General features: G+C 37.7%; 1 protein-coding gene across 2 annotated transcripts in view; it reads left to right on the top strand.

Annotated features, from left to right (window-relative positions):
- LOC137391341 (ATP-dependent RNA helicase A-like) overlaps nucleotides 1–15,046 on the top strand; it is a 62,095-nt gene that overhangs the window by 33,267 nt on the left and 13,782 nt on the right. For both annotated transcript variants that reach the window (XM_068077784.1, XM_068077785.1), the window contains 7 exons: nucleotides 2,722–2,935; nucleotides 4,365–4,533; nucleotides 6,547–6,699; nucleotides 8,396–8,556; nucleotides 10,506–10,617; nucleotides 11,029–11,205; nucleotides 13,878–14,061. In XM_068077784.1, coding sequence (XP_067933885.1) covers nucleotides 2,722–2,935; nucleotides 4,365–4,533; nucleotides 6,547–6,699; nucleotides 8,396–8,556; nucleotides 10,506–10,617; nucleotides 11,029–11,205; nucleotides 13,878–14,061 — 1,170 coding nt within the window. The remainder of the gene's footprint in view (nucleotides 1–2,721; nucleotides 2,936–4,364; nucleotides 4,534–6,546; nucleotides 6,700–8,395; nucleotides 8,557–10,505; nucleotides 10,618–11,028; nucleotides 11,206–13,877; nucleotides 14,062–15,046) is intronic.

Consider the following 15,046-nt stretch of genomic DNA (forward strand, 5'->3'; position numbering starts at 1 on the left):
AAACTTGTCCTTCGACAACAAAATTAACATCTATAACATTGTTTCTTGATCTACTGTACACTTTTGGTGGTAATGATTGCGAGCCAAGTGATGAAAGTGATGAAGAACCTTAATGTAACACAGTGCAGGCAACTGCACCTACAGCCAACAATGTACCAAAAAGAGTCCGGCCCTCATACTGCTGGAGGAAAAAGGTCTTTCAACCACCAAATTTGGCATTCACCGGTGCCAAACTGGAGGCTCCAGCTAACCAGAATATAAAAACACCATATCAGTAATTCCAACAATTTGTGACTGCTGATATGATTGATGGCATGGTTGACAATACCAACCTCTACAGCACACAAAAAATGGGAAAAAGCATCAACACCACGAAGAAAGAAGTAGAGCAGATGATGGGAATGTATTTTCATTTGGGCCTTGTACGAATGAGCAGCGTGAGACAATACTGGGAACAAGGTACTATGTACCAGTAAGTAGTGTAATGCCACGGAATAGGTTCCAACAGCTTACTACCCAACTGCACTTTGTCAACAATAGAAGCATATTAGATGAACAGAAGAAAGACAAGCTTTGGAAGATTCGACCATGGTTTGACAGCCTGAGGGATCAGTGCCTAAAAGTAACAGCAGAAGAGCGCAACTCAATTGATGAAATGATGGTACAGTATCGAGGAACAACCAGCCCAATCAGGCAGTATATAAAAAGCAAACCACATCCATGGGAATTCAAGGTATGTGGTAGAGCTGGTACCAGCGGAATGCTCTTTGACTTTGACATTTATCAAGGTGGCGATGGCATCCGAAGCCACCTTGGTCAAGGTGGAGATGTAGTGATGAAGCTTGTCTCTACACTAGCAAAGAATTCAAACTATAAGATCTATGCAGACAATTTATTTACCGACGTTCCACTCCTAGAGAAACTTTTAGGGTGGGATTACAGTACACTGGCACTGTCAGACAGAATCGGCTTCCAAACTGTAACATCAAAGGTGAAAAGAGCTCAAGAAGGAAGGCAGAGGGTCATTTGACTTTCGGGTCGAAGACACTCACAACATTTCGGCTGTTAGATGGTTTGACAACCGAGCAGTGACATTGCTCTTGACCCATACCTGTGTAGAGCCACTGCGCATGGCTGGAAGATGGGACAAGAAGGCAAAGAAAAGGATTGATGTTTCCATGCCTGCAGTTGTGGCAGATTACAACAACCACATGGGTGGTATTGACATACTCGGCTCATTTCTGGCAAAGTACCGATTTAGAATACGGTCTAGGAGATGGTATATCTACCTCTTTTGGCATTTTCTCTCCGTGGCTCTGGTCAATAGTTAACTAATGTACAAGCGAGAATGCTGCTTGTTGCAGCTTCCAGACAAACAAATGCTCCCGCAGCGCAGGTTTCAGGCTATAGTAGCTGAGCGCCTGGTATCAGTTGACAGCGACAAGAAGCGTGGCTGACACACATCTTTTAACCCGCTGATAACCAAGCAAAAGGTTGTGAACATTCCATGTGCTGATGTGAGAAAAGATCAAGTGGCCCATTGGCCAGCAAAGAGTGAAAAGAGAGGAAAGTGTAGGCTGTGTGAAATAAATAACACTAACACAATGTGCAGTAAATGTGGTGTGCGGTTGTGCTTTGTGGACGGACGTAATTGTTTCGTGGACTTCCATGCGTAAGAGTTGTCATGTACATGATTCAAAAAGGTCTTGCTCAACTGTCACAGTTCACAATCTTATTGTCCTATCATTTATGTCATTTCAGTGATACTGGCACATGCAATTTTATAATTATAATAAAACATTCAATATTCAACTCTTGCTTTTAATTTACACTGTAATGCCCAATGTGACATATTCGTCACAAAGCAAAAAACATTAAAAACAGTCATGATGATTTTTTTTCTTTTCACCCTTGCAAAAAGGAAGCTGAAACAAACTAGATTACACAAAAAAAAACTTTATCATGGCTTCAACCACCTGGGTTCTGCGGGGATATATAGACATACGTGCTATATATAGACGTACGTGCTATATATAGACATATGTGCTATATATAGACATGTGTGCTATATATAGATATACACGCTATATATAGACATACGTGCTATATATAGACATACATGCATATGCGTTTGATTCTACTTTATATTTTCATAACAAACTCTGTCTTGGCTATTCAAAGTTTTTACAAAATTCCGTGCATTGGGAATAATCATGATGTTGAATGTTCATGTGTCGTTGTGCATAATAAATCATATTTATAAATGAACAATATTCATAAATAATAAACACTCTTTATAAATACCTGTAGTAGAATTATCTACATATTTCACTTACTACTAGAAGCCACTCTGCATAAATGCTAGTGAGGTTTTGTTGAATAGTTCAGAACTGAAAAATTGACATAGTTTTAAGTGTTTATATAGCCTGTTTACATGTTGGAGTTGCATAGAAATCTGCATATTAACACAGTGTTTCTATGGCGCAAGCATAAGCTCTACACGTGAACACGTCTTTAAATTTGTGTCTACCAGTCACAGTTTTTGCATATTTAGCCTTGGATCACAATTTTTAAAAGCATATATCTATATGGGTGTGTAATATTCCTGCCTGTTTCCAACTCTCTCTGCCCATGTAAGAAAATTCACTAAAGACTATTAGCGCAAGAGCAATAGTCAATCAGAAGCTATGAGATTCTTATGTTGTGTGCTTTTCACTCTAGGAGAACTGCCTGCTCAATGTCTCAACCGAGTACTCGGCCAAAACTCGACAGTCGCTGTCGATGCTGACAGAAAAGGAAGTTCCCTTTGAACTTGTTGAAGCACTCATCAAATATGTGCAGACGCTAGATACACCTGGAGCTATCCTTATCTTCCTCGATGGTTGGAGTATTATATTTAAACTGATGAAACATCTTCAACAACACCCTGAGTTTGGTATGACCATCGCTTCAATCTGTTACCATTTACATTTCATCAGTTGGTTAGCTAGTAGAGTATCGGCTAGTAGAGTATTGTTTAGTAGAGTATCGTTTAGTAGAGTATCGGCTAGTAGAGTATCGGCTAGCAGAGTATTGTCTAGTAGAGTAACGGCTAGTAGAGTATCGGCTAGTAGAGTATCGGCTAGTAGAGTATCGGCTAGTAGAGTATCGGCTAGTAGAGTATCGGCTAGTAGAGTATCGGCTAGTAGAGTATCGTCTAGTAGAGTAACGGCTAGTAGAGTATCGGCTAGTAGAGTATCGGCGAAAGCCATTATCTGTTCAACATTGGCTCTCGCAAATGTATTTTTAGCTTGCAGGAAGTTAAGCAGACAGTTTGCTTTTATTCAGCTTTGAAGACTCCCGGTTTTGCATACGATCCACTGCGGAATCTCGCAGAAAAGGCAAATATACAAGTTAAATCGCAATTAACTTAAAAATTGCATGTAATGATGCACAACAGCATAGTTGTGCATCCATAACTGCCACGTTCAACATTTATCCTATTTTTTAGGTAAATCAGACACGCTGATTCCGATTTTGTACTCAACATAAATATTGATCCACTAACTTTCAAAGTCACAAAAACTTTTTTAAAGCGTTTCTATATCCGTCTTGAAAACAACACAATCGGCATAATAAGCTCCACCCATAAATATGTGGCGTAACCTAGCTTTTTAGGAACGGAAGTTAGGGATGTTTAGTCCGGTTTAGAATGATAGAGATGGGTGTCTTAAAACCCATTATTATCTAAATTCAGCCTTCAAAATAATCTGTCTTTTCTGAAAGGTAGATGAGCTATTTAACATTGCATATTTAGAAATGAGCTCAATAAACTGTGATAACAACGTTAGCTTGTGATGAAACCGTGATTTATTGAGCTCATTTTTCTCGGCGTTCAGCCTATTAAACATCTTGTAACGAGCTACGAGCAATTTTAAATAGTTTATCTACCTTTCTTGAAGGACTGAGAAGATTTTGAAGGCTGAATTTAAATAATGTTCGGTTCAAAACACTAATCTCTATCATTCTAAATCGAACTAAACATCTCTAACTTTTGCTCTTAAAAAGCTAGGCTACGTCAAATATTTATGGGCGGAGCTTGTTGTGCCGATTGTGTTGCTTTCGAGACCGATATTAAAACGCTGTAAAAAAGCCTTCATTACTTTCATTACTTTCAAGCCTTCATTATTTTATTTTGAGTTCAAAATTAGAATCAGTGCGTCTGATTTACCTAAAAAAAATATGATAAATGTTGTACGTTGCAGTTATGGTTTAATAGCCACTCACCCACATACTTTTGATACTAACATCTTAAATCGGATTTTACACACTGTAATTGGATAGTCGCTGATTATTGTTACAACTTGTTGATTCCGTGCTGGCAGGATCAGAGAAGTACCGAGTGCTGCCACTGCACAGCCAGATACCAAGAGAAGATCAGCACAAAGTATTTGTCGCGCCACCTGAGGGCATCACCAAGATTATTCTGTCTACCAATATTGCTGAGTCAAGCATTACTATCAATGATGTCGTTTATGTGATTGACGGCTGCAAGTGAGTCAGTTCTCAGCGCCCCTTGAATGTGAGGTCTCTCATAATAACTACACTAGGGACTAGCTTACAGTTATTCCACCTGTCATAATATATATTAGGTCTATCTGTTAACAAAGAAACACTAGGTAGCTATTGTAGGGTATTGGCTCTCTTTATCTAATATTTGCTGAGATTTCATTTTAATGAAATTTTGAACGGTTCGTTGCGACTTAGAGACACCTTTATAGGTACAGTCGACGCTCCTATAATGTAAATCGGTTCAAGGAATATTTACGCTATATGGAATTTACGTTATAAGAACAGTAAAATACATGTAAATTGCCTAATCCGTTCCGAGATGTGTCCAAACTCGCCCCTCTGGTCATGCAAAAAGGAAAAACTTTACTTAATTGTTTTAATTTGTGGGCTGTACCGTAACAGCAGTATTATTGGTTTGCATCGACAACTTTTTTCCTTTTTATGATCGATCTCACTGGTTTCATAGACCATGATTGCGGTAAATTTACAACAAGTTGATAGAGACTCATTTACAACGATTTGCTTATTTTTTTAAACAGCAAATTCTATTCTGCAAAGTAAAGCTAATAACAATTATTTTGTACGTTTACAATAAGGCAAAACAACAAAATCTTTTTACAATAAAAAGCTGTTCTAAATGTTCGTCGTCTATCACTATCCAGAGGTCAAGTTTAGGATTAAGATAATTTTCGACGATACTCTAACTCGTGACATTGGTAGACCGACTCTGTAACACCTGCACCAATCGATCGCCTTTGTATTTGTAAACGATTCCGCAGCTATCCCATTCGCCTTTTTGTCATCACATTTGACGATCTATTACGACAAACTAGAATGTCGCGAAAGTTATATATAATAGAGATAACGCTAAACGCACATCGTTTTTTTCTTCTGCAAGTGCGGCGGTATAAACTAACATTCAAATCGATTTTGAAAATTCGCCCGACTTGAAACTTCACGTTATATGGAATTTTTTACGTAATAGGAAGCAAAAACTGTGTATAAATTTTTTACGTTATTTGGAATTTACGTTATAGGAACGCCTACTGTACTACTGTCTATGACACTAATATTGATTGCTTACTAGATGGCGTAAGGCATATACGTCTTGTTTAATACAGTGCACCCCAGGGTTATGCTGCCCCTGTTTTACGGTTTTTTCGCCTTACGATGTGGAACACAATATTTTTTGTCCCCTCCGTACAGCTTTTTTTTCACCATATGACATCAACAGAAATGTCTCTTAAAATTCAAATTATACAGTCAGTGCACTGCTTACATCGAAATAACGAAAATACCGAAATGTTATTCGCCGAAATCCCTCTCACAACTCTTGAAAGATATACAATGTTTGCTCTCTAAGTTCAGCATTATTCGTTATAAGTTTTCATGAAAACAAAACTGGAAACGAGTAATAAAGATTAAGACGATAACAAAATGAAAGTTTAGTAAAATATATATTAAAATTTAGCTTCAAGTGTGTGTGTTTAGTAAGCTAAATTCATTTAAGTTAAGTTCCAAGTTTATGTTATACATCGGTCTCGAAGGTAAGACCTCCATACAGATCATAGTAGTGTTACATTTTATTGCAGATCATAACCACTAAATACACTTAAGTTACTGCAGGTAACTATGGTTATTAGGTTAATATACTATTTTTTTTATTGATTTTTAGTATTTGTACATAAAATGTTGATCTTTTTTTTCCCCGGGGTTTTTGCGTAGATAATTATTATGGGTTTCTACACCTTTCTATAGGACATTTTTGCCTTATGATGCCAACACTGGAACGAATTAATGTCGTGTGGCAAGGGTATCTGTTTCCATTTCACATGCCTGTTATCAACATCAAATAGGTGTTTTTGATACATGTGATAGAATGTTTGTGTATGTACAATATTTATCAATTACTTTCTCTACTATTCAATACCACTTTATGTATGTCATGCCTATGTATATGTATTTACCACTATATTTACTTTCTCACTGTTTCAGAGTAAAGATGAAACTGTTCACATCTCACAACAACATGACCAACTATGCTACTGTGTGGGCATCCAAATCTAACCTAGCACAACGGAGGGGGCGGGCTGGTAGAGTCCGACAGGGTTTCTGTTTCCATTTGTGCACCAGGACTAGATTTGCCAGGTTAGCAAAGTGCTGTGCCGCTTTATTAGCAAAGCAAAAAAATTTCTTTTTAGGTTTTATTTCTTGTAATCTTTCTGTTTATTGTTTCACGATACATTTAAACGTGCGACCTTGTGTACCGTGTCTGTACAAAAACCTTGGGGGTTATGCAGGTCTGGTTTAATAACTAGAGCCTTTCAAATACTTTTGACCGGGTTAAATTGTTGATATCATTAAATTAGGTCCATATTTGTCCTCGCCTGGGAGAGTATAATCTTTCCTTTTTTATTATATTTTATATTATACTACATGAATGCCCGGGTAATAAAAGTCTTAGCACAGAAAACTTATTTTTCTTTAACATGTAACAACAGTTACCATTCTAAATTTCATATCGTGAGAAAAGTGTTTTGTGTAGTTGAAATAAATTGAGAGAGAAAATAAAAACAACCGTAAAGGTTTTCAAACTTTGTCAAACAACTGTAACTTTCAAACTTCATTTCATGAGGAAAATGTTTGGCGCCGGTCAAATAAATTAAAAAAAAACATCTGTAAGAGGGTGTGAATGTGAAATAAGTGGCAAGTAATAGCTAAATTAAGTCTGCTTTGCTACGATTATAATAAAGATGATTCAGTAACCATACAATAAATACAAACTCAGAAAATAAAATAAAAGTCCTGAATAGGTTGAATTAACAATAACAATTCGCATAGAAGTGTGTGTGTGTGTGTATAAAGAAGGTCACTGTTCCAGCAAAAGATATCCATCAAAACTTTAAATACGACGATACTGGTACCTCTCGATACTGGTACCTCTCGATACTGGTACCTCTCGATACTGGTACCTCTCGATACTGGTACAAATGAAATATTGGACTGTCTTTGTCTGACTGAACAGAAAGAGAATGAATTGGCTATTTCTACTCGAGATAATACAATTGTCCGCGCGATAAGTATTGACCTTTACTGATGTAGAAATTGAACCTTGCGAAAAACCGGAAATAGAAGTTCATGAAAGCCGAAAAAGCATTGTGTTTCATAGAGTTCATAGTTTTGATTATTAAGTCATTTAGCGTGCCAAATCGGGAAAAAGGTGTATCTTCTATATATATAAATGTGAAGTCTGTCTTTCGGTATGTCCAGCTATAGCTATTATTGGAATAGCTGTAGCTGGACAACGCTGACGCAGCGTCATGGCGTACTGTCATTAGAAGCCTAGCGCTTATTAGCCAGCTTACTGGTATTTTCCACTAGTATTGTGCCAGGCTAATTATCAAGTAGTAGGCAACTCTCATCACTTCTCATTGTTTATAAGCTGATTTTTAATACCCGGGCAACACCGAGAGGCACAGCTAGTAAAGTATATAGTAAGAGCAATGAATCGTAAAATCCTTCGTGGATAGACAATAGGATTACAAACTTCAGTGAGTTCAAATCAAGTAGGATGTGACATTTTTATTTCAAGGTTTTAAAATCTATGGTCAGACAGACAGATATCCATCCAAACAGACGACAACAGACAATCGACAACCTTTGAAAAATATTAATATAGATTTGTACATCTCTACAATTGTAAAACCATCTTTGTGTATAGAGAACTACTAAAGTACTGTCACCTCCTGGTCTAGTTTTATCTAAACAGTCATTTCCTCCTACTCATCTTATCTACCGGATATCCTAGCCTTCTAGTTGAAGCCTCAGCTCTACCTGTTTGCAGGCTTGAAGAGCATGCGACTCCAGAGATTTTCAGGACACCTCTACATGAGTTAGCTCTCACCATCAAATCCCTCAAGCTTGGGGAAATAGGGCCATTTCTTGCTAAAGCGGTGGAGCCTCCACCCATTGATGCTGTAATCGAAGCTGAGGCTGTGCTACGAGGTCAGTTGACTCATCAACATTGGTAAGGGGCGAGAGAACATGAATAATTGATTACCAGAGTGTCTTTGCAACGACAGGTTGGCATTTAACATTTTTGACTTTTTTTCATAAATTTTGTATTTTAATACAAATTTGCAGGTTGCAAAGTATGAAAAATGTCAGAATAATGTTCATCGTGTTTAAAACATGCAATTTTCATAATTTCATTTAGGGACTCTTTTGCTTACAACATTGTCAATATTTCTCAAATTGCAGAGAAAATGTGTTCAGACTACTTCTATAGCATATAGAATACACCATAAAGCCTCTAATTGAATGCCACTATAGAGGGTTAAAAAATAGAGCGCTACCCGACACTTTGACCAACACTTTGACATTCTTTGATCTTTACGAAACCATAATAGCAAGTGAACAGTCGAAATCAGTAGGTTGGAATCCCTTATTTTGATGACGTATTCAGTTCGACGTGGTTATTGTTTCAACAAGTGATGTTATCGCAAGGCCATGGTGAAATGAAAGGCCAATAAAAGGCTCAATAAAAATCGTCTCATAGCAGTAATTTATGACAAAAGTTCTACCGGAAAGCTCTTATCAAATTTAGATGCTCGTTACTTCACAGTTTCGTTTCAGCTTGATCTAATCATGTAGTCATAATCTGATCATGTGACCCATATGCTCCGCCAAATGTCATAATCTGATCATGTGACCCATATGCTCCGCCAAATGTCATAATCTGATCATGTGGCCCATATGCTCCGCCAAATGTCATAATCTGATCATGTGGCCCATATGCTCCGCCAAATGTCATAATCTGATCATGTGACCCATATGCTCCGCCAAATGTCATAATCTGATCATGTGACCCATATGCTCCGCCAAATGTCATAATCTGATCATGTGGCCCATATGCTCCGCCAAATGTCATAATCTGATCATGTGACCCATATGCTCCGCCAAATGTCATAATCTGATCATGTGACCCATATGCTCCGCCAAATGTCATAATCTGATCATGTGATCCATATGCTCCCATATGCTCCAAATTGCGGCAACCATTTTTTGTGCATCATTTTTTGACGATCATAGGTGACCAACAGGCTCTTCATGTTTATCAGAGGATGATATGCACCCCCTCGAGCTAAGGTTAACAAATTAAACTAGTTTTTAGGCTAGGTTTTGAAATACCAGTGCTCAATGTGGCAGCATTACAATGATAATGGAATAGACGCTTAAGGACAATAAACATGGTTTTATTAAATGCTGAAAGTATATTTGTGAAATGATTTTGACGAAAGAGGTTGCATGAAAGTGTAACCAGAAGCACATCATGAGCACAATCACATTTGAGCCATTTTGAGAGGGATTCCAAGCTACGGTCGTTTTTGGGTTGGCTGTGATTAAGTGTTCGTTTTCAGCTTTTAAGAGCTTGTAATCACATTTCCACATATTTGGCACCTGCAACACACCAAAGTAAGACATGCCGAACCTTTTGAAACCAAATAACTGTAATGTGAGTTTTGTTGCAAGCCAACCTTTATACATGATTACCTTCGTCTCCAACTACAACTAGAGTGTTTTGGGGGCATGGTAAGGGTGTACAGTGTTCTACTTGGGGGCATGGTAAGGGTGTACAGTGTTCTACTTGGGGGCATTGTAAAGGTGTACAGTATTCCTTTTGGGGTAATGGTGTACGGTATGAAATAGATGAAGGTTTCCATGATGATATCTACTCAATTAGTCAGTGAGACTGAATCTACTGAATGTGGATATAAGTAGGAGTAGGTGTAAATCATGCATGTCCTACCACAGATGGTCATTGTACAATGCATAGGGCTTTCTATTGAATAGATAACATGTGTACTATAATAATATAACATATAAAATTATTTGCTATTTTGATTTATGCTTATCCGGGGATAAAGCCATTGAACCTTGTTCATTGTTTGTAGAGATGAAGGCATTAGATGGTAGTGACAACCTGACGCCCCTTGGTAAGATCCTTGCCAAGATGCCTATAGAACCAAGGCTAGGAAAAATGATAATCTATGGCTGCCTTTTCTTGTGAGTAGAGATTATAGAGTGTCTCGGGTAGGCGACTCTTATAATATTGTTGAGAGGTATACACCAACTATAATACTACTTTGGCTGGCCCGCAGCTATGCCTGTATTCTTATCTCCTAAGAATAAGATTGTTGTTTTCTAATAAGAATAACAGCCTCATATTATTCTAATAAAAGTATGCGAGGGCAATATTATTATTTATCGAAAGCTGTAATAAACTTATGATAGTTATGGTAATACATGAAAACTTGCTGTTCAATAAGAGCAATAACGATAATAATAATAACAGTAATGAAATCAAGTGAAAATGCGGTGCCGTCAAGCAATATACTTATAATGCTTGTTTTATTTTCTAGTTTTCCATTAATATTCATAGTTGCCATTGGTGTTCAATTTTTTCTGCTTCAATAGTGTTGGAGACGCTATCTGCACCATTGCTGCCAGCACGACCTTTGGTGAGATGTGGGAGACAGATGTACAGTCAGGTCGAGGTGGCCGTCTCGGTAGGGTGCATGTTAACTTTGCAGGCAGCCGCTGCAGTGACCACATAGCCTACCTTAATGCCTTTTCATCTTGGGAGGAAGCCAGGTGGGTTGACGCTATGATTTCTTGAGGTGCCAATGTTAGAACACTACTGGTGTGTATATCCTATTAGCATCTACTAAATATGAATGACTTTTTCACAAAGATTGCTCTACACACGATAGATGGTACATTAGTCACACAAGGGTCATGAAGTTTGCAAGCATGTTTTTAATATAAATTAGGATTTATGGGCTAGAAATCCTTTTCACCACTCTCTAGACTTGATGCTTTGATTTTGGTTAAATTTATTCTCGATGATCAGAAAACAGTTTACATGTTATAAATATGTATCAAGGCAGTTGACTTTTGATGTTGATCCATTCTTAAGGTGCTCTAACTTCCTACTTGAGGTAGCTCGAACTTCCTACTTGAGGTAACTTGAACTTCCTATTTGAGGTAACTCGAACTTCCTACTTGAGGTAGCTCGAACTTCCTATTTGAGGTAGCTCGAACTTCCTACTTGAGGTAACTTGAACTTCCTACTTGAGGTAACTTGAACTTCCTACTTGAGGTAACTTGAACTTCCTACTTGAGGTAACTTGAACTTCCTACTTGAGGTAACTTGAACTTCCTACTTGAGGTGTAACTCAAACTTCCTACTTATTAGTATCAAGTTTCACCTCCATGATTAAACCATAATGAAGAACAAAAACTGTTTTAAAGAATTACATGGCTGTTAAAGTATGGCCCGGGTTTTCAAAGAGAGCCGGCATGCTGAGTGCTGTCCTCCACAAGCACAACATAAATGGATATTAGGTGGCAATTTTTTACGTGACACCAAGACGGAACTGCGTTAAATATTATTTTAACCTTGGCATAACCTTGAAACAGTCTAAGTAAAGATGGTCGTAACTTGGGGACTTGTAGAGTGAAACACTGATGAGTCAACTATCAAGTTGATTAGAGAAGATTACCAAAAGCCTTTTAATTATTGTTTTGTTGGGCATCGATTGTTGTCCTAACGACTGCAATCACAGTGCAATTACGTTTAAACAATGATATACAGCCCATGGGGCTGTATATCATTGTTTAAACAACTGATGAGCTTATCACAATAAATTTTCGTTGAGCTTTAGATATCTATAAAGGAAAAACATTGATTTTTATCCAGGATTTGTTTTTATAAATTGCTCATGTTAGTAGAATGGATCGAGGGTGTATTTGACGTCCACATTAGAATTCTCAAAGATTTTTAATTGTGGTGGGAAGCTACCGCATAACTTTGTAGTAGTGTGAAGAAACTTACAAAGGGACTTACATTCTATATAATAAAACAAAGTACTTCCTAAAACTGTAAGACAGGAATTTTTGGGAGCAGTGTATCCAACTCCTCTCTTTATCATTTGCAATATCAGCTGTATTTTGAAACACTCACATATCCAACTCCTCTCTTTATCATTTGTAATATCAGCTGTATTTTGAAACACTCACATATCCAACTCCTCTCTATATCATTTGTAATATCAGTTGTATTTTGATACACTCACATATCCAACTCCTCTCTTTATCATTTGTAATATCAGCTGTATTTTGATACACTCACATATCCAACTGCTCTCTTTATCATTTGTAATATCAGCTGTATTTTGATACACTCACATATCCAACTCCTCTCTTTATCATTTGTAATATCAGCTGTATTTTGATACACTCACATATCCAACTCCTCTCTTTATCATTTGTAATATCAGCTGTATTTTGATACACTCACATATCCAACTCCTCTCTTTATCATTTGTAATATTAGCTGTATTTTGAAACACTCACATATCCAACTCCTCTCTTTATCATTTGTAATATCAGCTGTATTTTGATACACTCACATATACAACTCCTCTCTTTATCATTTGTAATATCAGCTGTATTTTGAAACACTCACATATACAACTCCTCTCTATATCATTTGTAATATCAGCTGTATTTTGAAACACTCACATATCCAACTCCTCTCTTTATCATTTGTAATATCAGCTGTATTTCTTTATATTTTTATGCATCTCGCTTTCGCTTTTCCTGATTATTGCTAATTAGAGATGATGCATGGATTGGAATGCTGGTTTTAACTTGTTAGTATATTTATCAATGTGTCTTACTCTCTGTCAGGTCCTATCGTACTCTATGTCAGGTCCTATCGTACTCTGTCAGATCCTATCGTACTCTCTGTCAGGTCCTATCGTACTCTATGTCAGGTACTGTTGTACTCTCTGTCAGGTCCTATCGTACTCTCTGTCAGGTCCTATCGTACTCTGCCAGGTCCTATCGTACTCTCTGTCAGGTCCTGTCGTACTCTATGTCACGTCATATCGTACTCTCTGTCAGGTCTTATCGTACTCTCTGTCAGGTCCTATCGTACTCTCTGTCAGGTCCTATCGTACTCTCTGTCAGGTCCTATCGTACTCTCTGTCTTGTCCTATCGTACTCTCTGTCGGATCCTATCATACTCTCTGTCAGGTCCTGTCGTACTCTATGTCACGTTGTATCGTAACCTCTGTCAGGTCCTATCGTACTCTGTCAGGTCCTATCGTACTCTCTGTCAGGTCCTATCGTACTCTCTGTCAGGTTCTATCGTACTCTCTCTCAGGTCCTATCGTACTCTCTCTCTCTTCGGCCCTATCGTACTCTTTCTCTCAGGCGCTATCGTACTCTCTCTCAGGTCCTATCGTACTCTCTCTCAGGTCCTATGGGAATCTAAGTGAGCAACGATACTGCGACGACAAGATGCTATCACAGCCAATACTTAAGATGACATGTGAGGCGAAGAACCAGCTTCGGGCTATCCTCACCAATTGCGGGTTTCCTGAAGAAGCTCTCATGCCGCTCAACTATGATTATTTTGGACCAGATACTAAGATTGATGTTGTAAGTTGTCCTCTCTTGTAAGAATTTTTATATCTCGCTAGACTGCACTCAGGCTTGTCCAAATATTTCTGTTTTAGGGGAGGTAAACTTCACCTCGCAGTGTCCAGCTTTTAGAATCTATTGAGTTGTATTTGTGAGAGCTGTATGTGTGAAGGCAGTTGCATCTTAAATCTACTATATAAACGGCAATCGTTGTGTATCTGTCTGTCCGCTTTATAGAGTACCGTACTTTTCTGACTATTAGCCGCTACTTTTATATAAAGGCGTGTCTATTCTGTGGTTTTTTTCACCGCTAGGGCGCATTAACGGGAATCTCCGGTTAGTACACGCCCCTATACATAACCTACTATTCATCGTAGGGATGGATGATAAATAGTGACATGCTAATAATATCATAACCTTTGGAGTTGTCTACTCGATAAGTTGAGTCACCGATAACTCCCGAATACGAGTAGTATAAATAGGTTATAGAGCGGTCTTTTCTTTTTCGTTTCGGTCGTACGAAGCAAACTTAATTAATATGAGTAAGTAGTAAAATTAAATTAGTAGTAAATATTAAAGATGAATTAAATAAAATTTACTACTCATTAAATAAATTAATGAGTAGCAAATCTACTATATAAACGCCAATCGTTGTTTGTCTATCTATCTGTATATCTGTCCGCTTTATAGAGTACCGTACTTTTCGGACTATTAGCCGCTACTAGGTATCTAGGGCGCCTTAACAAGAATCTCCGGTTAGTGCGCCTCATAGCCTATTCATCGTTTACCGTTTTCACCCCAAAATGACGTAATAATTACAACTCTATGGCTTTCTTTTAGCTACATGACACGCGATGCTTTTTTGTCCTCGACGTATTAGGGCTACTGTAATTTGTTTTTGGCAAGACGATATCGACAATAGACTTTCTCGATATTAGAATTTGGCGACTAAATTTTATTAATTCTATGAAACACGATGTCGTTTTTGTGAATCTCTATTTCT

The sequence above is a fragment of the Watersipora subatra genome, chromosome 3, assembly GCF_963576615.1.
Source record: "Watersipora subatra chromosome 3, tzWatSuba1.1, whole genome shotgun sequence".
In the NCBI taxonomy this organism is placed as follows: Eukaryota; Metazoa; Bryozoa; class Gymnolaemata; order Cheilostomatida; family Watersiporidae; genus Watersipora; species Watersipora subatra.